Source organism: Rousettus aegyptiacus, unplaced genomic scaffold (assembly GCF_014176215.1).
Source record: "Rousettus aegyptiacus isolate mRouAeg1 unplaced genomic scaffold, mRouAeg1.p scaffold_m13_p_16, whole genome shotgun sequence".
NCBI classification, from domain to species: Eukaryota; Metazoa; Chordata; class Mammalia; order Chiroptera; family Pteropodidae; genus Rousettus; species Rousettus aegyptiacus.
The window spans coordinates 24,461,629-24,480,955 of NW_023416291.1; the positions used below are offsets into that span (position 1 = coordinate 24,461,629).

General features: G+C 39.6%; 1 protein-coding gene across 3 annotated transcripts in view; it reads right to left on the reverse strand.

Moving 5' to 3' along the window:
* Positions 1-200: 200 nt before the first annotated feature.
* GALNTL6 (polypeptide N-acetylgalactosaminyltransferase like 6) overlaps positions 201-19,327 on the reverse strand; it is an 881,484-nt gene continuing 862,357 nt past the window's right edge. For all 3 annotated transcript variants that reach the window (XM_016148213.2, XM_016148211.2, XM_016148214.2), the window contains one exon: positions 201-7,409. In XM_016148213.2, coding sequence (XP_016003699.1) covers positions 7,242-7,409 — 168 coding nt within the window. In that variant the 3' untranslated portion in view covers positions 201-7,241. The remainder of the gene's footprint in view (positions 7,410-19,327) is intronic.

Here is a 19,327-nt window from a genome sequence, read left to right on the forward strand (position 1 = left end):
GAATAGCAAGCAAAACACTTTTCACATACAATATCTTTCATGCATCCTTAGTGCACACACACACCCATCCATCCACCACCACCACCACATCACACACACACAGCTCAGAATGTATTTGGGGGAAAAAAGTAACTTGGAGCGTTTACTACATACGCCCTTTGAGGCTGAAATTTAAATAAACTAAAAAAAAAAATCTTTCTTTCATTTTTGAAGACAGAGAACAAGGGAGAAATAACCTTTAAAAAAAAAATCTCATGATTTTTTTCAATGAAAGGAAGATTACAAATCTGAGAGAATCAGAGTTCCAACATGGTAGAAATACTAAGCTTTACTTCCTGCAACTATTTCTAATGAAGTAACTGAACTGCGTTGCATGTGGTGAAATACTGTTCCACTCAAAAAAACTTTTAGTTAAACTTGCAGCATTTTTCAAAGATGAGAGGAACCATAGCTCAGTTTGCACAATGTGTTTGAAACGAGGTTGGTTAGCCAGGTATTTGCCACCAAAAAGCGATGTTTGTTTTCTTAAGAGAGAACTTGAGAAAAAACACGATCTGGGCTAGGAGGGCCAATACACTAAAAAACATTGTTACATAAATTATTTAATCATGCTATACTTTCCTTTGATTTTTAATACTATTTTATAGTAGTATGAAGTTCATTAACGGCTCAGAGGAAGGAACAATAATAATTAAATTATTAATGTGATGCTCAATGCCTAGCATTTCGCTACACTTTAATTGAGAAATGTCATTGATTCAAAAGATGTTTACTATGATACCATCATCTCACCTGTTAATGGTCTTTCAGCTCTGTGATCCTGATTTAAAGAGTTTTAAAAGAAACTTTTTTTTTTTTGACCATAAATATTCATTGAACTAAGTTACACTCATGTGGATTTTGAGTGAGTTAAGGTTTTAGCATTTCTAATAGATGGCTTTACTAAATGGTTCCTAAACACATTGTACATTAACAGGACTATCTTTAAAAAGATATTTTCAAAATGTTGAGACTCTCAATCTAAGCCAAAGTGTGGATCCCAGACCATCGGGATCAGCATCCCCTAGAAACTTATTAGAAATGTAAATTCTTGGGCCCCATCCCAGACTGAATGAATCAGAAACTGGGGGTGTGAGGCACAGAGTTTTAACTGTCTGTGTTTTAACTCTCCCTTCATGTCCTTAAATGCTAAAATGAATAGCCCCGGGCCTACTCAAAGCTAGAAGACTTTTGAAATAAAATGTTCTTGGGTATGTGTCTGTCAGTGTAAGTTTGGCTCTGGATTACAACTGACGATATTCTTTCAGACATCTGCAGTCCATATATATGAGCGAGATGACCATGTCAAAGAATTAACTTGGATTTATTAGTAGTAAGACGTTCGGAATGAAACACAAAGCAATTTATTCCCTCTTCAGCTGTAGAATTATTTGTGCCTAGTAGCCTTACTCAGAAATTGGGAGTTAGTAGACTAGGGATAGGGTCTCGTGATCTACATGTTTAGCAAGTACCCCCAAAAGAGATAAACTGCCACAGAGAGGACTCACACCAGTGCATTTAGAGTCTCAAATAGCTAAGAGATGAATGAGGACAGAACAGAATACAGAAATAAGAAAATTGAAAGAGAGTCAATTTGGAGCCTTATCACAAAGTAAGTGCAAAATCCTTGCTTGGTGGCTGTTTTCCCCGCTGAGGGCTGACGCCATTAATAATCACAAAGCACACAATATTTGCTCACACAATATTCATCGTCCAGAGCTATGCAAATAGCTTTAGTTGATCTTTTCTTCAAAGTACCCTAGAAATCTCATTAAGAGGAACTAATCCTGAATTCAGTTTGGTGTTCTAACTTTAATAAGCTTGTGTAAAAACAATAAAAACATACCGGTACAGAGAAGAGCAAACATAATTAGGGGTTAACAACACAGGACCCCAAGGAATGATCGTTCACACTATTTTGCAGTCATTCACTACCTCTCATATTTGGTTTTGCTGTGGACCAATGACTCTCTAGTGAGGTGTGCAGTGACATGGAGAGTGGGAGGGGCCAAGAACAAAGCATCAGCAGACCCGAGTTCTAGTCCTGGCTAGAATGTTAATTTGCTTTATGACCTTGACCTGGCAAGCCTCTTGACTCTGAGTCTTCCAGTTTTTTCATAAAGATAGTAATGTTATCTACCTTGGAGGTAGTTTCATGGGTGGAATGAGGTAAACGTAAAATTGCTTTGAAAAACAAAAGCAATAATGCAAACAAAATGTTTGTGTCTGTCTGTCTATCTAACATTTATCTATTTATCATTTATCATCTATCTATATCATCTATTGCTAATTCTTACCATAATATTGAGAGGATCTACTGTTTTTAGCTTGAAAAGATATAAAATGACAAGTGATTTAAAATAAGTTTTTTTAAATTGTGAAAAAAAACATTTAAATGAGAATCGTCTTAATTCAGCAACAAAATTTAGGTGGGAATAAGAATTCTTACTGAAAAGATTCCATTAAGCAACTTGTAGAGAACCGTGTGAATGCAAAAGACAATCACCAGACAGAACTGGTTTTCATCTGGCACTGTTTTTATGGGATGGAATGAGATTAGTTGATTTTTTGTAGACTATAGACATTAATAAGTAAAGGACATTTTAACTTTCCCTAGAGGAGCCATGAAGTAAATAGGGAGGTGAATTATACATAGAGGGACCATATAACTTGCTATCCAAACTAGGACACTTTTAAGAGTAAAAAGGGGCACTATTAATAATTACACAGGACAGCAGGCATAAACCAGGACTGCCCCTGGTACACCGGGACCTATGTCACTGAGTTATAAACACCCCTCCCCGAGGTGAGTAAAATGTCAGAATAAAATCATCCACAATAAAATTCTGAAATGCAGACAGTTTTTTTTTTGTACCAAGGTCAGTCGTACCAGCACTGGACTGAGCAAACGTGAGAGTGGAGGACTGTGGAAACCCGAGGGGTGCGCTGAAGGGGGCAACTTCAGGCAGGAGGGACAGAAGTGCTCCCGGGTTTCTCTGAAGTGAAGTATCAAGCATGTGCCTGAGCGGCTGTCTGCTGAGAAGTCACCGTACCAGACGCACCAGCCTGGTGTGTCAAGTGTGGAGATGAGTGACTGTGAATAGAGCTTCAGGCCAATGTCAAGTCTACCAAATAGAGTTGCAAACAGCTCCCAGTCCTGCAAGCAAAAACTACAGACATAAATCAAAGAGCAATCTTCCAATGCCGGCAGTGTGGGAAAGACTGGCCACTTGTCACGCTTCGGTGTTCTCGCCCGTTTCGCACGTGGAGAGTAATCACAGTTAGTGGTGTCATCTGAGAGTTAAGATGGCAAGGGCAGAACTTGTCAGTGAGGTAAACGGAGAGAATTACATGCACCCCCATCTAGAGATACAATTTACCTCTCGCCATTTATATTAATCCCAGAAGCATAAGGAATTACTTAAAAATATCTTCTCTTTGAGGTGTTCTTTCTCAGGATTTCTAAAAAATGCCTTATTTCCATGCCTTCTTTCCTTATCTTCAGCACCTGTTTATGAGAACATATCACAACCTTATTCCTGCCAGGCTAAGAAGAGATTTTACTAAAGGGATAAATCAGGTTCACGGTAATCACATATTATAGGGATGGTTCTAAATTTTGCATAACATATAACCTGGCAACACTTGAAGGCCAGGGGAACTGCCCGCTCCTGGGAAAGGTGGGAAGTCAAAAGCAGGAGATGCGGCACAGTGTTGCCGTCAACTTCATCCTGGTCCTCAGGTAAGTGAAGTCGGGGGCAGGAGTGGCGTGCAGTGGTGGGCGTGGCCTTCCATGGCTGGACCGTTGGCTTTATCATCTGTCATTGGTTCTTTCGATGTGTCTGATATAAATTTTATAGTGTCAGTCTTTCCAATAAAAAATTCCTTTTTGTTATTTCCTTATGGAGATAGTTATAGAGTAATTGAGAAAGAAGTTTTTCATGTGAGGGCAAGAAGCACAAAATATATATTTATATACCTTTATTTATGTTTTGGCTTTTTTTTTTTTTTTAGCCATATAATTGCCCCTGAAGGAAATGGTGTCAAATGTTGGCATTTGTTTTATGTTGTTACAAGAACATGAATAGAATAGGCCTAACATTTCCTTTCGTTGACTATAAATCCATTTTCATTATGTGTTATACATTTATTGTATAAAGTTCTATATGATCAATTCACAAAATAATGCTGCAACTTGCATTATTACTAAGCCCTCTGACATAATGAATACATTTAAAAACAGTCATGTGATATTAATATTTTTAACTAAATAGCAGTAGACACAGAAGCCAGGGCATTGTTATCGCCAGGGCACTAATCCAGTCTTGGAACAAAGTATAAATCCCACAATTAGCTCACAACTGTTTTCCAGCACAGCCTTTCTCAGTAAATACATTAAAAGGATTTTAAAACAGCTATTTTTCAACTTCTGGCCAAACCATTTCTTCTTATGGAGAAAGAGCAATTTCCGCAGCCGGGTGAACTTTATGATATTTTCCCCTCCCATTCTGATAAAACGGCTGGTCAGCATTCCACTGTTCAATTTCTAAATCATGTTATTTCCAGAAAAGAGTTTTCTTTCTGAAAACCATTCAGTCCTCTTTGCCAAATAAATATACCCACATATATATTTTCCTATTTTTCAGGATGGTAACAGTAGTACTTGCGGTGAGCGGGCCGGCCTTGGGCGGTCCGGGAAAGGCCTCAGGCTGTGCCCGCGGGCGGCGCCTCATTGGTTGGCGCGGGGGTAGGTTCTCTGCGCTTCGTCGTATTCTCCTCAGATGGTCCCCACTTGCACACATTTGACAATTGCTTGGCAGTTTGAAGTTTTATTTTGGCTTTGATGTCTCAAGCTTCTCTTGTTATTTTTTTTTTAATTTCAATTTTTTAATTTTATATCCTTTCATTCAAAGGTGAGGTTACATCCATGAGATAAGCCCCTCTGAAGTCAGAAAACTAATCTCTCTTGATCCTGGGTGTTGCATGAAAATAACGCAGTATTTAGGCTTCTTCAGAGGACATTGCCAAACATGCCATGGCTAGATTCCCATGAATAGAGCATCCTAATATCTGGCAGATCCTGGCTTTCCAGGGTACAGAACCCACAGCTAGGTCTTTGAAGGAAATGTAAAAAACGGTCAACTGTTTAAGGACATAATGCGAATTTTTATAGGCTCATCTAATTCTAAAACTAGACTGCTCTCTGAACGCTCGGGTTAAAGCTTCACTCACTTGGAATCGTTTCACACACAGGTTAATTTCTCACTATTGATTTTCTCCACTATACAACTTGAAAGCTTCAAGATCTCTTGACCGCCACACAAAAAAATCTCCGTCAGTTTAAAAAGAATAATCCTTCAAAAGAATGCTTGAAAAATCAGTAAAGATAACAAAATAGTTCTTTCCCAACTATCAGTGGGGCAGTTTAACTGGACATTTTGATTAAGTTTTGAGGAGAGAACAAAATCATGAACATTTACAAGAAGAGGCTTCGTATGTTAAAGCTTCTGAATGCGAATGCAGCTCTGGTAGGCATCCCCAGGGAGTCACAGTATTCTCATCTAGTGACTGAAGATTTCAGATCAAATCAGAGGAATAATGGGAACCATCTTGGGTATCTGAATGAGGTACCACAGAACAGGAAGAATAGCACTGGATGAGGGTCAGATGACCCACCTGCCCTGCCAGGAAGTAGGACTACGCTCTCTGGGCTTATTATTCATCTGCAAAAACAAAAGTATTGGGTTCTAACAGTCTACCCAGTTCTAAAATTCCAGGCTTCTATACCCAAGATGATACACACATTTTTTTTTATTAACAGGAAAACCAAATTAAAACGAGAGCAAAATAAAAACTTCTTTCTACTTGAAAAAACTTGAGAAATTAAATATGACTCTTTTCTCTAGAGAATTCTCTCCCATTCCCATTATTTCTCTCCCATTCCTATTATTATTGAAAAGTACAAAAATTCTTTTAAGGATTAAATGTTCCATTTAGTTTTTTAATCTTTTTTCATCCCTGAAATATTGTCCCATTTACAGAAAATGGTGTTAGAGCACTTTATTAATGGAAATTCCTCCTGTGTACTTCCAAGTAAAACAAAAACGTTATTAATATCAATAATATAAAACAAAACAAATTCAAAACCAAACAAATAAAACCTCTTCTACGTCCTGAGGACTGATTAAACAGAATCGAAGTGAACCAAGACATTGTCACATATTACTTGGAGTGTAGATTTATTTGAGTTTAAGAATCTCCTTAAACAATTGCATCGACCTCACTCCATTTCCTTCCTTAATAAAAATTATGACTGGACAAACATCAGACTTTGAAAATTCTAAAAATAATAGAAAAGTAAAAATAGATTTCCTAGGAAAACCCCTCCCCTAAACCTTACGGTTTCGCTGCTTCTGTGAAATCTTTCTCTTTGGAGTAACTTGGTAGCATGGTGTTTTGTTTTTATTTTTAAATTGGATTCATACAATGGCACTGAATTAGAACTTCAGTTGATTGGTGGAGCATAAACTCTTATGAACAATAAGTTACTTCTGCTCTAAAAGGAGAATGGCAAATGCCAAGAATGGAAACAGTGGAAGTTCATTTCGTGATGTAATGTAAGATTTACATTAGATAGCACACCCTCATTCAAAAATAAAACAAGAAAACGGAATGGTATAAGCACTCTAAAATCATCTGCAGCACTTTTAAGGGTTAAACCTGCTTAACCCATTCTTAGTCAGAGAATGGCACCGGAGAGTACAGCTCCCCCCACTCAGTGTGGCTAGTGCTACACCTGCGGTGTGTCCTCGGGTTCTCAGAGCAGTCATGCACCCCCTCCCACCCGAATGATAGGATCCATTCATAGCTACTCACTACTGCAGGATTTGACCTGAGAAATGCGAAGATTATTAACTCAGCAGTTGTTTTGAAAACTTCCTAAATAATCTTTGCCCTTGGCCAGCAAGGGAACTGCTAGTCTCAAGTTCTCAGAAGCAGCTGGTGAGGTTCTCGGCCAAGTCCTTCAGATGCAGGAAGTTCTTTGGGACAACCTACTTTGACCGACAGATCTTGAAACCAGGCTTTCCAGATCTACGTAATGTTATTCCTGACTCCTTCGACCCAGATGCTGGCAAAAATTTAGTTTTTATAACTGTAGGTAATCACATTTTCTTCCTTTCCGTGTTCTTTTTCCTTTTTTCCTAGGAGCTGGCATGGTGGTTAAATTTTTCTAAAACAGTCATATTAATATGTTCAAAAATCCACTGCTGAGTCTCAGACAGAGGGTCACATCTGGCCATGAAAATCTTCTTCTCTGCAGGGTTGCAATCCATGCAGCTGTTGCTCACAGGATGGAATAATGTTCTGTCCTGGAGAGATCAAAAAGAAACGACTGACATAGTATATGGTGAACGGTTAGAACCCAAAATATACAGAGGAAGTAAAGCCTCCCTGTTTACACTTCAGTTTCTACCCACAGTGTGAAAAACAGACCATGTCCCAAATCAAATCGAACAATAGCAGATTGAGTTGCGCACGGAACGGTTTCCTGAGATCCACTGGTACTACATAGGGCCTCCAAGCAGGTTTGGTCAGGAACAAAGAATTCATTCGTTCATTGATTTTTTTTTTTTTTAAGAGTTCATTCATTTCTTACTCTGTGGTAGGCATTTTGCCATATGCTTGGGTTTTGAAGATAATAAGTGCGTGAGGTTGCTTGTGAAGCAGTTAAAAATCTAGCTATTTGGGAGAGGCGTGTACACAGAAACAGTTATTCTGTCCACAAACAACAACCACCACCACAACAACAACACACACACACCCACAACCAGAAGAGTTCTAATTTTTTCTGTCCTTGTACGGAGCCTCTAATGGGAAGGAGAAATACAAAACAGGAAAGAAACAAGCTAGGTGCTCAGGTGCCCTAATCGGAAGATGACTATGGGGAAGGGAATAAATGACACACAGGTAACGTCTCAATACACAAACTCCAATTCGTGAGCACTTGAACTTTAGTCTCTTCTCAACCCCTTTATTGCCATTATAGATCTTCTTATGGTGTAATTCTCATTGCTTTCTGTAAAATGGAGGAAGCAGTGTTCACTTTTTTTTTTAAGTTGCTAAGTACATAATAAAGATAACAACTCTGTGAATGAAAGGTACAACCAGGGCACAAAGTGTAAGTGGTGTGAGCAAGCCCACTATCTGAATAGGCTTTATTAACACACACTCCTTTTTATTGTGCTAATAGGGAAAAGGAAGTTAATGCTAAGAGAAAAAGGATCCTTTGTTAACTAGTAATTAACTTTTGTCTCATAATGTCTATCTATGCTAAAAAAAAAAATGCCAATAATGTGGAAAACCTTCCCCAAATCACTGCTTAAAATTTAGAATTAAATAATGTTTTATTATTTACTTTAGAAAATGTTTACTAGAGGTTCTGATTATTTTCTTTACTGGGGAATATTAGATTTACCATGCTTTTAGAATGTAAGAGTTTCTCAGACACCCTGTGTAAACATTTCTGGATTGCTCTTGAATGCTGACTCCACCAAACAATATTTAACATTCGTTTAGGACCAGGATGTTTGCATAGTTAGGCACTGGGTGAAGAAAGGAAGAGCAAGAAAGGAGAAAGGCAGCTGCCTGCAATTTCATTTCCATGTTTCTATTTTCAGTGTAAACAAAGAGCTATGCCTAAGACAAAGGCTCAGTTTTCTGTTCCCCTGAACATTTCCTGAGTTTATTGTAGATTTGACTTTCCTCACACAAAGAGGGCTCCTGAGGCCTCCCTCCCATTTCTTCACCCTCTGCTTCACTAACTCAGCTGCTGTTTGGCCCCAGAAAAGCTCTGAGGAACTCTCTCCTACTCTGGGTGAAGGGAGCAGACTCCAGGTGGAAGGAGAGAGCTCCGCAGCTCCTCCACACCCCTCTCTCTGGGGGTCCCTTCCTGCCAGCACAGATCCCTTCTCCCAGCCACTGTGGCTTCTTGGGCAACAGTCTCCTTCACTCCCGTGTTCTAATCTCTCCTAGCATCACACATGCTCAGTCTCCTACCCCCACCTTCTACCAGGTTAGCTGCATAGGCCTCACGTATTTAGATCAGTTTTTCAAAGAGCCATTTTTAAGTGGTTATATTCATGAAAATTCAATCTGACCTGCTAAGTCCAAGTCCTAATTCACTCTGTTCCAGGTTCGTGTACTTCTTTTCCTGCTTAACTATCTGTATTTCTTCCTATTGTTACCCTTATCAATAGCTCAAGGGGGCTCTCCATATGTTCACAGTTTCTTCCCCGAAGCACATATTCCCATTAAAGCTGAAAACACACACACACACACACACACACACACACACACACACACACACACACACACACACACACTGAGAAAAGGAGAAGAAAATGTTTCTATTCTCTTCCCTTCACTGGCTTGCGTGCCTCAGTGCAATGCAAGGCCAAACCAGATTTTCCAAACATTTAATTTTCCTGAACGCTGTTTTCTGAGCCATAAGGTGATCAGATTTTTCCAAATCTCAAATTGGAACACACGCTCTGATAATTACAGGTATATTCACAGGGACAACCAGGCAGATATGCAAATTAAGCACTATTCTGAAAAATCGAGAATGTATTTTCTGTCAATGGACTTCATGTTCTCATAAAAGTTGAAATCCCTACATCTATCTATGTCTGAGAAGCTTCATCAGTAAAACGAGGGGGTGGAGAAGATCCATCTCTAGGGTGTCTCCCAGCCATAAAATTGAATGCACATTTTGTTCCAAAGTTCACTTATGACAGAGACAAACAACAGGACATCAAACTAGAGACTATCAGCGTATGCAATGAACCAACAGATTGTTTTCTGCTTATAGCCTGAGCCCTGCTCACCCTTTTCTTTGGGACATCTGGTAGGTCCTAGAGGTGAAACTTCTGGAAGCATCTTCAGCCTTTCCCAGAGCATGCACTTTTCTACTTTTTGACCTTGCGGGCTACATAACTGCCATATTTATGTTTCTACTCAGCTAAGATTTTGGATTACTAAATGTCTTTACTGGTGCTTTTCCTGGCTGGAATTAAGTCAGTGGCTCGAGTGAATATTATCATTCGTGAATATTATCTCTCGTTCTATGACAGCTCTTTACTCATCTACTCGTCATCTCCTAAGTCACGACAAGAGTTGGCTTTTTTTTTTTTTCCCTTTAGAATAGACTTCTGAGCGCTTTGGCAAGTCTGCTGTTCCATAATGCTCTTTAAAGGGCGCTTTTAACTGGACTGTTCTTTGTTCAGTCCTGTGTGTCTTGTACTCCCCCATCTTCCCTGATGGCTTCCTTCCTTGTTTTTACTGTATTTGTTTTTGTCTAAGGAATTGGAAGTCCTTGAGCAGGAAAGGAAAACGTTGGGATCCAGGTTTATGGAACTGCCCTTCATAATTAAATCAGGCCAAGCGTAGTGCTGGGTGCTGGCCAATGGGTCCGTGTTGCGAAAGGTGTGGTTGGGGCTTTTCAAGTGGCTCATTGAGAGGGACGCCTCTTCCAAGAAGGCCTGCAATTGGGTTGGCATGTGCGTGACACTTTGCGGCATTCACAGACCAGCATTAAATTTTATTTGATTTCATACTTCTGTAAGGTCCGAACTTTGAAGAATGAGTACGTTGGAGAAAACATTTCACACTGTGTTCAGGGAAGTAAAAGAACCAATAAGATCGGTGGGTAAGTTCATAATGTATAGGAAGATGATTCTGAGACTAAAACTCCCACACCGTAGGAGGGGAGGCAATCTAGTGCTGGGTAAAGGGCTGGGATTTTGTTCCACAGGATCTTTGGGTCAAATTCCAGTCATGGCCCTTATTTATGGTATGACCTTGGACAGTTATTTAATTCTCTGAACCTTAGCTTCCTCATCTGTATAGACGTAATATCTGCCTCACAAGTTCGTTGTGAGGATAAGTTAAAATATGTAACATAGCTGGCACGATGTCCTGCATAACGAGTAACTAAGTAATAGTGGTTCTGCTCCTCCCTCCTCTCTATTTTTACTCAGGGAGCATCCCCAATTTTAAAAATCAGAATGCACTAACCATCTGGTCTAAGACTAGCTATTCAAGACCAAATTGCATTTTCTGAAATACTGGCAAAACATAATTTGCAAAAATTAGCACCTGCCTTAACCAGTTATCCAATTTGACACTCCAGTACCTTCTGCGTTAAGCAAAAGGATTTATGGAACAAAGGCCATTGAAGGCTCTGGAATGAGCTTTTCTGTGTCATTTGGTCAGAGTTTGCATATAACCCAGGCATTTAGGCCCTTTGCCTAAAATACAACATTCTTCACATCAGTTGAGTTCAAAAAAACTTTTATTAAGTGCCTTTTATTTTCTGGTATGTCTTGGGAGATAGGCATAGAAATAACGTAAGATGCATCTCCTGACCCAAGAAGTGGGGCAGACCGATAAGTAGATAAGAAATATTTGGCAAAAAAGTGAGTCAACAAGACTGTAGATGAGGGGAATAGGAAGATTTAGGGTATTTCGGATATTGGGAAGAACATGTGAAAAGAGAGATGTGAAGTAATAGGTACATTTATGTATTCAATTCATTCAACGAAAATTTATTTGGCACCTACTATGTATCGGGCACTGTTTTAGGTGGTTAGACTATATCAATGAGTTAATAAGCACAAATAAAAACCCCTGCCTTCTGAGCTTACACGTTAGAGGGACGGGGTAGGGCAGTAGGGCACAGACAATAAGTGAGGAGAGTAATAGGTAAAATACACAACCAGTGTGCGAATGTAAGTAGGACGGCAAGAGCAAACCTTATTAAGAAGGTGACCTTTGGGTAGTCTTAAAGAAAGTGAGGGAATTAGCCATGCAACTCTCTGGGGCAAGAGGGATCCAGGCAGAGGGAACAGCCAGTGCAAAGGCCCTAAGTGGGAAGGCACCGTGGTGGGTTAGGGAAACAGCGAGGGGGCCAGAGTGAGGGAGAGTGGTGAGAGATGATGACAGCAGAGGCAGTCGGGTGCTAGAGCATGTGCTGGGGCCCAGCAGTCATGTGGTATGGCTGGAGCGCAAGGAGCCACGGGGAGAAGTCTAGGCAATGATATCGCAAAAAGGTATCACGAAGAGACTGGGGTACAACGCTAAGACTTGGTTTTCCATGCGAGTGTTGGGAGATGGTCACTGGAGGATTTAAAACAGTGGAGCTACAATAGCTGTAGTTTGGGTGGATCATGCTAGTGGCAGAGAGAGGATGAAGTGGGGGAAGGAAGGTATTGGACGATAGCCAAGAGAACGTCCGAGGCTATTGCAATCATCCAGATTGAAGCTGAAGCAAAAGCAAAAGCAATGGGGGATGAGTAGGGGGTGATCCAAGAAACGATGTGAGCCGTATTTGAGGAGTAAATGCATAGGGCCTATGATTGATGGGATGTGGGGATTAAGGCAGAGTGGAGAAGTGGATGACTGGAAGAAACGCAGTAGTGAGGCAAGAAATACGGAAAAGGGAACAGAATTGGAGGTGTCGATGTTAATGATCTCTGTTTGAGGAATAACGATTTGGAGATATTTATGGAACGTTTAGATTTAGGTGCCCAGTAAGCAGCCGAATACAGACCGGACCTCAGGATAGCTCCTCTTTATAAACTGGGGAGAACGGAGTTATTCCCTCCTATCGACCATTCATTTCTGTGTACCATAAATTGAAAGAGAATGCTTTTGTGAGCAAGAACTCCTTCATGGCCAATGCCTTTGTGTCTAGTATGGATATGAGAGAAAAGATTTGGAATTATGAGACTATTTTTTAATCCTGGTTTTACCTCTGACATTAATCTTTGATGGACACTTAATTTGTCAGCGATTTAGGTTTTTATCTGCAAAATGAATGAGGTGGAGAGGAGGAGAGTGGCATGAGATAAGGGATAAAATTATCCGCCTTCCCACACCTTAGTGTCGTGGAGAAGAACAGGTTAATACGTGAATGTCCTTTGAATTCTGGAAGAAAGACAAACTCGGTAGATTTTTTTCTGTCTATTTTTACTGTTGGCATCTGGGAAAGTGCAAATAACCCTTTGCTAGGAGTAAAGGGGACAAAGCAGTCTTACCATCTATCCTTTTCCATTTTTTTCTTTGACAGGTAGAATTCCTCACAGGAGGAGAAAATTGGTCCTTTTGCATCAGTGACTACTTTGGTCAATCAGAAATAATGCTTCTGAATGCCCAACAGAGTTCCTCGGTGTGTGTGCAGAGGCCGTGGCAGCTGCGGCAGGCTGTCCATACCTCCTGCTCCCCTCACTGGCTTTTCTGGGCTGTAGGCAAGTGATGTGCATGAGTGTATCCTTAATTCTCCTCAGAGCAGCCAGAATCATTTAAAAAACTCTATTCTGATTTGTTAGATTCCTGCTTTTTAAACCATTCAAAGATGTCTCAGTTCCTTGGCTACATTCTTAGCAAGCCCACCAAGGTCTTTTATAATCCTGCCCTTGGTGAGATGTCTGGTTTTCTAGTTCATCATTTTCCCTTACACTCACTCCTTTCAACTGGACTCTCTGTGTTCTTCCAAGAAAACCAAGGTCTTACCTACCTCAGGGCCTTTGCACACACACACACACTAAAATACTAATACCCAGGTCTCACCTTCTAGAGAACCTCAGCCAGCCTACCCTTAGGCCAACAGCACACTGCCTTCAGAAATGTGCTTTGTCATGTCTTAGTACCTGGTGCTTTCATAGCGTTTGATACTTGTTCTTTTTTTTTTTTCCTTTAATATTTACTTGGTTAATCTTGGCCCTTTTGTTTCCATGTAAATTTCAGAATCAATTTATCAGTTTGCACAAATCAACCTGCTGGGATTGGATCGGTTTTGCATTAAGTGTATACAACCATAAGAGAACTGATACCTTCACGATGATGTCTTATTATCCTTGAACATGATTTATTTTTCTATATTAAAAAAAATTTCCTCTTAGTGATGTTTTATAGTTTTCTGTATAAAGGTCTTGCAAATCTGTTGTGAGATTTATTCCTAGTTATTTGATGCTTTTCATGGTGATCAAATGGAATCATTTTTGAATTTCATTTTCTATTTTTTGTTGCTAGTATAGACAATTGATTTTCTTATGTTTACCTTGTACCCAGGACTATGCTAAATAAACTTATTAATTTTAATAGTTTAGATTTATAACTTTTTGGGTTTTTTATATACCCACTATGTCCTCTGCGACTAGAGTGTTTTATTTTTTCCTTTCCAACTCTTATACATTTCAATATCTTTACCTTGCTCGATTGTCCTTGTTAGGCTATCCTGTACATGATGAATAAAAGTGTTGATAACAGACATCATATTTTATCTCTAGTCTTTGGAGGAAAACTTTAACATTTCACTACAAGAGTGACGGCTGTTGTGGGTTTTTGGTGCTACCACTTATTAGATTAAGTTAGTTTATTTCTATTGGTTTACTTTCTATATGGCTAAGGCTATTTATTCAGATGGGAAAAACTTGAGGATTCATAAACAGACTCATATATATAAGGCCCCTTGACTTATGACAAATGTGACACTTCTGTGCAGTGGGAAAAAATGGTCTTTTTAATAAATGATGATTGATCAATTGGATATAAATATGAAAAAGAAGCAACTCTCTCTCTCTCTTACATTGTACACAAAATATTCCATGGAATTATATGCCAAAATGTAGAATATTAAACAATAAAACTTCTAAAGATGACTTAGAAGTCTATTTTCTTAGTAAAGATTTCCAAAACAGGACACAAAAAACCCTAAATCATAAAGAATAGCTTTTCATCAAGAAACTCTACAAAAGAGAAAAAGAAAGACACCAACTAGAGTAGGAGATTTATAATACATATATCCAACAAAGCACTTGTATCTAGATATATGTTTTTTTAAAAAGCTCCCCCAAAATATGTAAGAGAAACCCATGTTAAAAATGATCAAATGACCTAACAGCTCCTTCACAAAGATATCCAAAACAGCTAACGAACATATAATATCACTTTACAACCACAGAGTGAGAAGAAGAAAAGAAAAAGAAATTGGCAATGCCAAGTGTTGGCAAGAATTATGGAACAACTAGATTCTCATGCAGTACTTGTACCGAGCCCATAGTTCTGGGGGCCTCACCAGTTCGGTGCTTGCTGGCCCAACTTCCAGCAGTTGGCCACTGTTTCTGATTTCCTAAGAGCTTTCTCTGGTCTCAAGAATAGTTCTATCTGTAAGAGCAGCAGCCCAGAGGCATCAGAGAATAAACTCGGCTTTCCTTAGAAGTGATCCTATGGAGGACCAAGTGGAGTGGTGTAGAAATACCCCAACTCCCTTGCTCTCTGAGGTGTGTTCAATGCCATTCCCAGAGATTTTCAGTAAGCTGGAGCTCTAGTTGCCCGTGGTGGTAATCCCTTGATATTGTACACTTTATTGACTTCTAGCTCTTCCCCATTTCACTTCCCCACTTCCTACCAAGACTTTTTGGGACCATCTCCTAATCAAATCACTTGCACTCAAATCCTCATTTCAGGGAAAATACATCTGGGGACACCCAATAAAAACATTTGTTTTAACAGAAAAAGACATGGGAGATAGCTCTGAATTTGGAGAGGGCGTAACAAGAGTAAATATTACTTCGGAGAGAGAAATTGCTGTAGTGACGCAGTGTATATCAGGATATCCCTCACCACTGCTGTCAGCGTAAAAAGTGCATTTGTTACATGGATGGAAATTTGATCATGTGGTCAGAAATTGTGCTAGAAATTTTATTTGGTTTATCTCACTTAATTATCCTCCTTATAATGTTGATGAGGCAGTTGAAAATCACACATGTAAAATAACTTATTCGAGATAACATTATAGTTTGAATCAGGATGAGTTAGGTCTGACAGGCAACCATTATGTTGACCAGATAACGAAGAGTCAGGATGAGAAGTGGGAGGTGGAGGCCCTTTATTTTCTACTCAATGACAAACCAAGTAAAGTTGTAAAACACAAGAATGCAATAACCAGATTTTACAGGATCTCCATTTGACTTCAGGGTGGGAGATGGATTAGAGCCGGGAAAAGACAGAAGGCAGTGTAACCCTTCAAGTCGCTATTGCAAAAGTCCAGGTGTAAGATGGAAAGGGCTGGAACTAGGGCAGGGGCTACAGAAACAGCAAAGAGAAGATGGATCTTCGAGATGTTGGCCAGGGCAGAGGACAGATAAGTGTTAGTGACCAGTAAGACATAGGGGTTGAAGAAAAGGGAAGGCAGTTTCTTGTTTCAAATGTTGGTTGATTTGAATATTTTTACTGAGGTTGCTTGAATAAGTCACTGTTCTTGTAACAGGGGTCCCCCTGGTGGTAACAGAAAACCCAGAATGGGATTCCTTATCCTGGGTACCTGCTATTATGGGACAAAGCTGTGCAACTAAACCTAGTTAACAAAAGACCACGTCACAGAAATTCCTTTTTTTTTTTTTTTTTTTTTGGTGGCGGAGTATGATATCTGAAAAGAATTGACAGAAAGTTGGGGGTGGGGGTGAGGTGAGAGTCATGAGCGAAGGTGGTCATAAGGTACAAACTTCCGGTTATAAGATGAATGAGTTCTGGGGATGTAACGTACAGCATGGTGACTATCATTGACAATACTGTATTCTACACTTCAAACCTGCTAAGAGAGTCAATCTTAACAGTAACTATCTGAGGTGATGGATGCCTTAACTAAACTTACTGTGGTAATCATTTTGCAACATATACATATATCAAATCATCATGTTGTACACTTTAAACGTATATAACATATACAATATATCTCAGTAAAGCTGGGGGAAAAATCTTCCCGAATAAACCACAACACCTAACAGCTGCAGATGGATCAGAGAGTGGGGCCTGACAACAACCTTCACCCCCTTGAGCCTCCAACCACCTTCCCTCTCAAAGAAACTTCCATAGCCCGGAGGGGGCTCGGCTGCTATCTGTGCTGCTGAATCCAACAGGCATTGGTAACTCTCGATATTGGTCTGATTTCTTAAGAGCAGGACAGTGGAAAGAGTCGAGACTTTGAAGCCAGGTGAGCCTAAGCTTGAATGTTGGTTCTGCCACAAACCTGCTGCTACAGTTTCTTCTGTGAGTTATACCTGACAGTACCTCGAAGATTGTGACACTTGAGAGAAAGTGTGTAAAGCATTAGCCCAATGCTCCCTTTACAGTTGTAGGTGAAGATGATGATTACCTTAGGAGCTTAAGAGATGACCCACTGAGGTCCTTTAGGCAATTAGTAGGGTCTTCAGGATCCTGTTGCTTCATGAATATGCTAATAAAAATCAGGACAGCCAAAGCTGTCTCAAAATATTGCTAAGCTTTTCGGAAGCCTCCAGGCCCAACTAGTGCATCTAAACGAACAAGGTAGCAACCCGGAGGGACTTCACTCTGTGCTTTTTCTCTTAAGGCCTTGGGGACAGCCCTTGAAATAGACGAGAGAAATTCTCTAAAGCAGGTACATTTGAATAGGCCTGAGCCATTGACTAAGATGAGATATTTCAGAAACTTTTCATTTTGAGCTTCTGGCTTGTTCCCGATTATGTATAAATACCTTGCTTGTTATATAAATACACAGCAAGCGTAACCTTTTGCTAAGCAATACAAAGCCAACAGCTACGCAAAGATCTGAGAAAAGAGCCACAGCACAATGGCATCTGGTGGTTCCCTTCACAGATCCCTGAGGATACTGGAAAGGATTAAGGTGTTAAAGCTGTACGTTACCTCTTGAAATCACAGCAGCCGTTTTTTTTCTCCCCAGGAGCTCTGTGTGCACATGTATTAGTTGGTCTTATCCATCTGCAAGCTTTTGTAGGCTTGCTAATGAAAACAACCATATTTTCTGGGCTTAATTGCACATTATTGAGTGTTCTGTCTCTCATGCTATAAACATACAGTAATGTGAAGTGGTCTGTTCATTAGCGGCCACCAGCATAGGAGGCAAATGGCAAATCAGGTATTTCATTGAGGTGCCCAGAAAACAACTTCTTAAAGGTTAGGCTATAACCATAAAAAACCCAAACCAAACCAAAACAAAAAATTTCCATATTGCACCACACACAGACTGTAATCATATTGAATAGCGAAAGGGTTTGACAAGATCAATTGTATATGATGAATTTCATAAGGTAAACAGCGATCCCCCCATATTACATCTGATGCCGTTCTTGTTAGATCTTTTGATTTTAAATTGTTTTGTAGAAGGATATAATAACTGAAATTACACCTTTTTTTCTGGACACATAAGCATAATCTGACAGAGGTGGGGATTCTAATATTGTGAGGATAATTCTAGGGGCCCATCTCTGACAGACAGATAGTTATCACAGGGAACGGGCATCAAAACCATGGTCCCCCTTTAACTTCCTTCCCTCTAACTTTCTGTAATTTCAGGGGATACTGACTTTACGTCGTCACCCACAGGCTAGCCAAAGCTCATGGTTAAAGTGATGAGTATGACATTTTCCTTATAGTCTAGAGTAAGGCTGAATTATGCAAACATAAAGTACAAAGGCAAACAGAAGGCATCTTCCAGCTGGCTGGAAAGTGCCCTGGCAGTTCTGTGAGCTCGAGGGAGCAGGGTGCAGCTTATGAAGTACTTGCTAATTGGCGTCCAAGTCTAGCCTTAAAAAAACAAAGAACTTCAAAAAAAAAATTGTATAATATTCTAAAAAGTTAACAAAAGATAACTTAATGAAAATATTTCAAAATAAAAATTTTATTGCTTTTTATCACACAATGTGTTTCATCTTTGTTTTTGAACTATTTTTTTCTGTCATTAACTGTTAACTTTATCATTCTTTAAACTTAAATTCCCCAAATAAGTTCCCCTTTGGTCTACCTGGGCAGGATTTTGGCCAGATTACAAATGAATCACTTTCTGTATAAGGTGTAAGGGTTGCAATAATTACATCTACATGAATGTATAAATAGTCACATAAATGTAGTTATCTTAACCCAGACAGCTCACAAACAAATGAGCCTGAGATGTATAGTAAATGAATAAATGTGTTAATCTCCTTCCTTCTCTCTCTCTTTTTCGCTCTCTCTCTCTGTGCAAATTGGGGATCTTAAAAAGCATACACATGTTCATTTGTTTATTGGGTTTGTGGTCCCTCCGTTTGGGAGCTGTCTGGGTTACAACTTGTCCCTTCCCCATAGGGCCAGTGTTCTGGTTCAAAGTCACCTTTCAGTCATAACTGGCTCTGATGGGTGCACACGTGACAAGCAAAAAACCAAATCGTGCCACTTCCCACACACTCTGTCT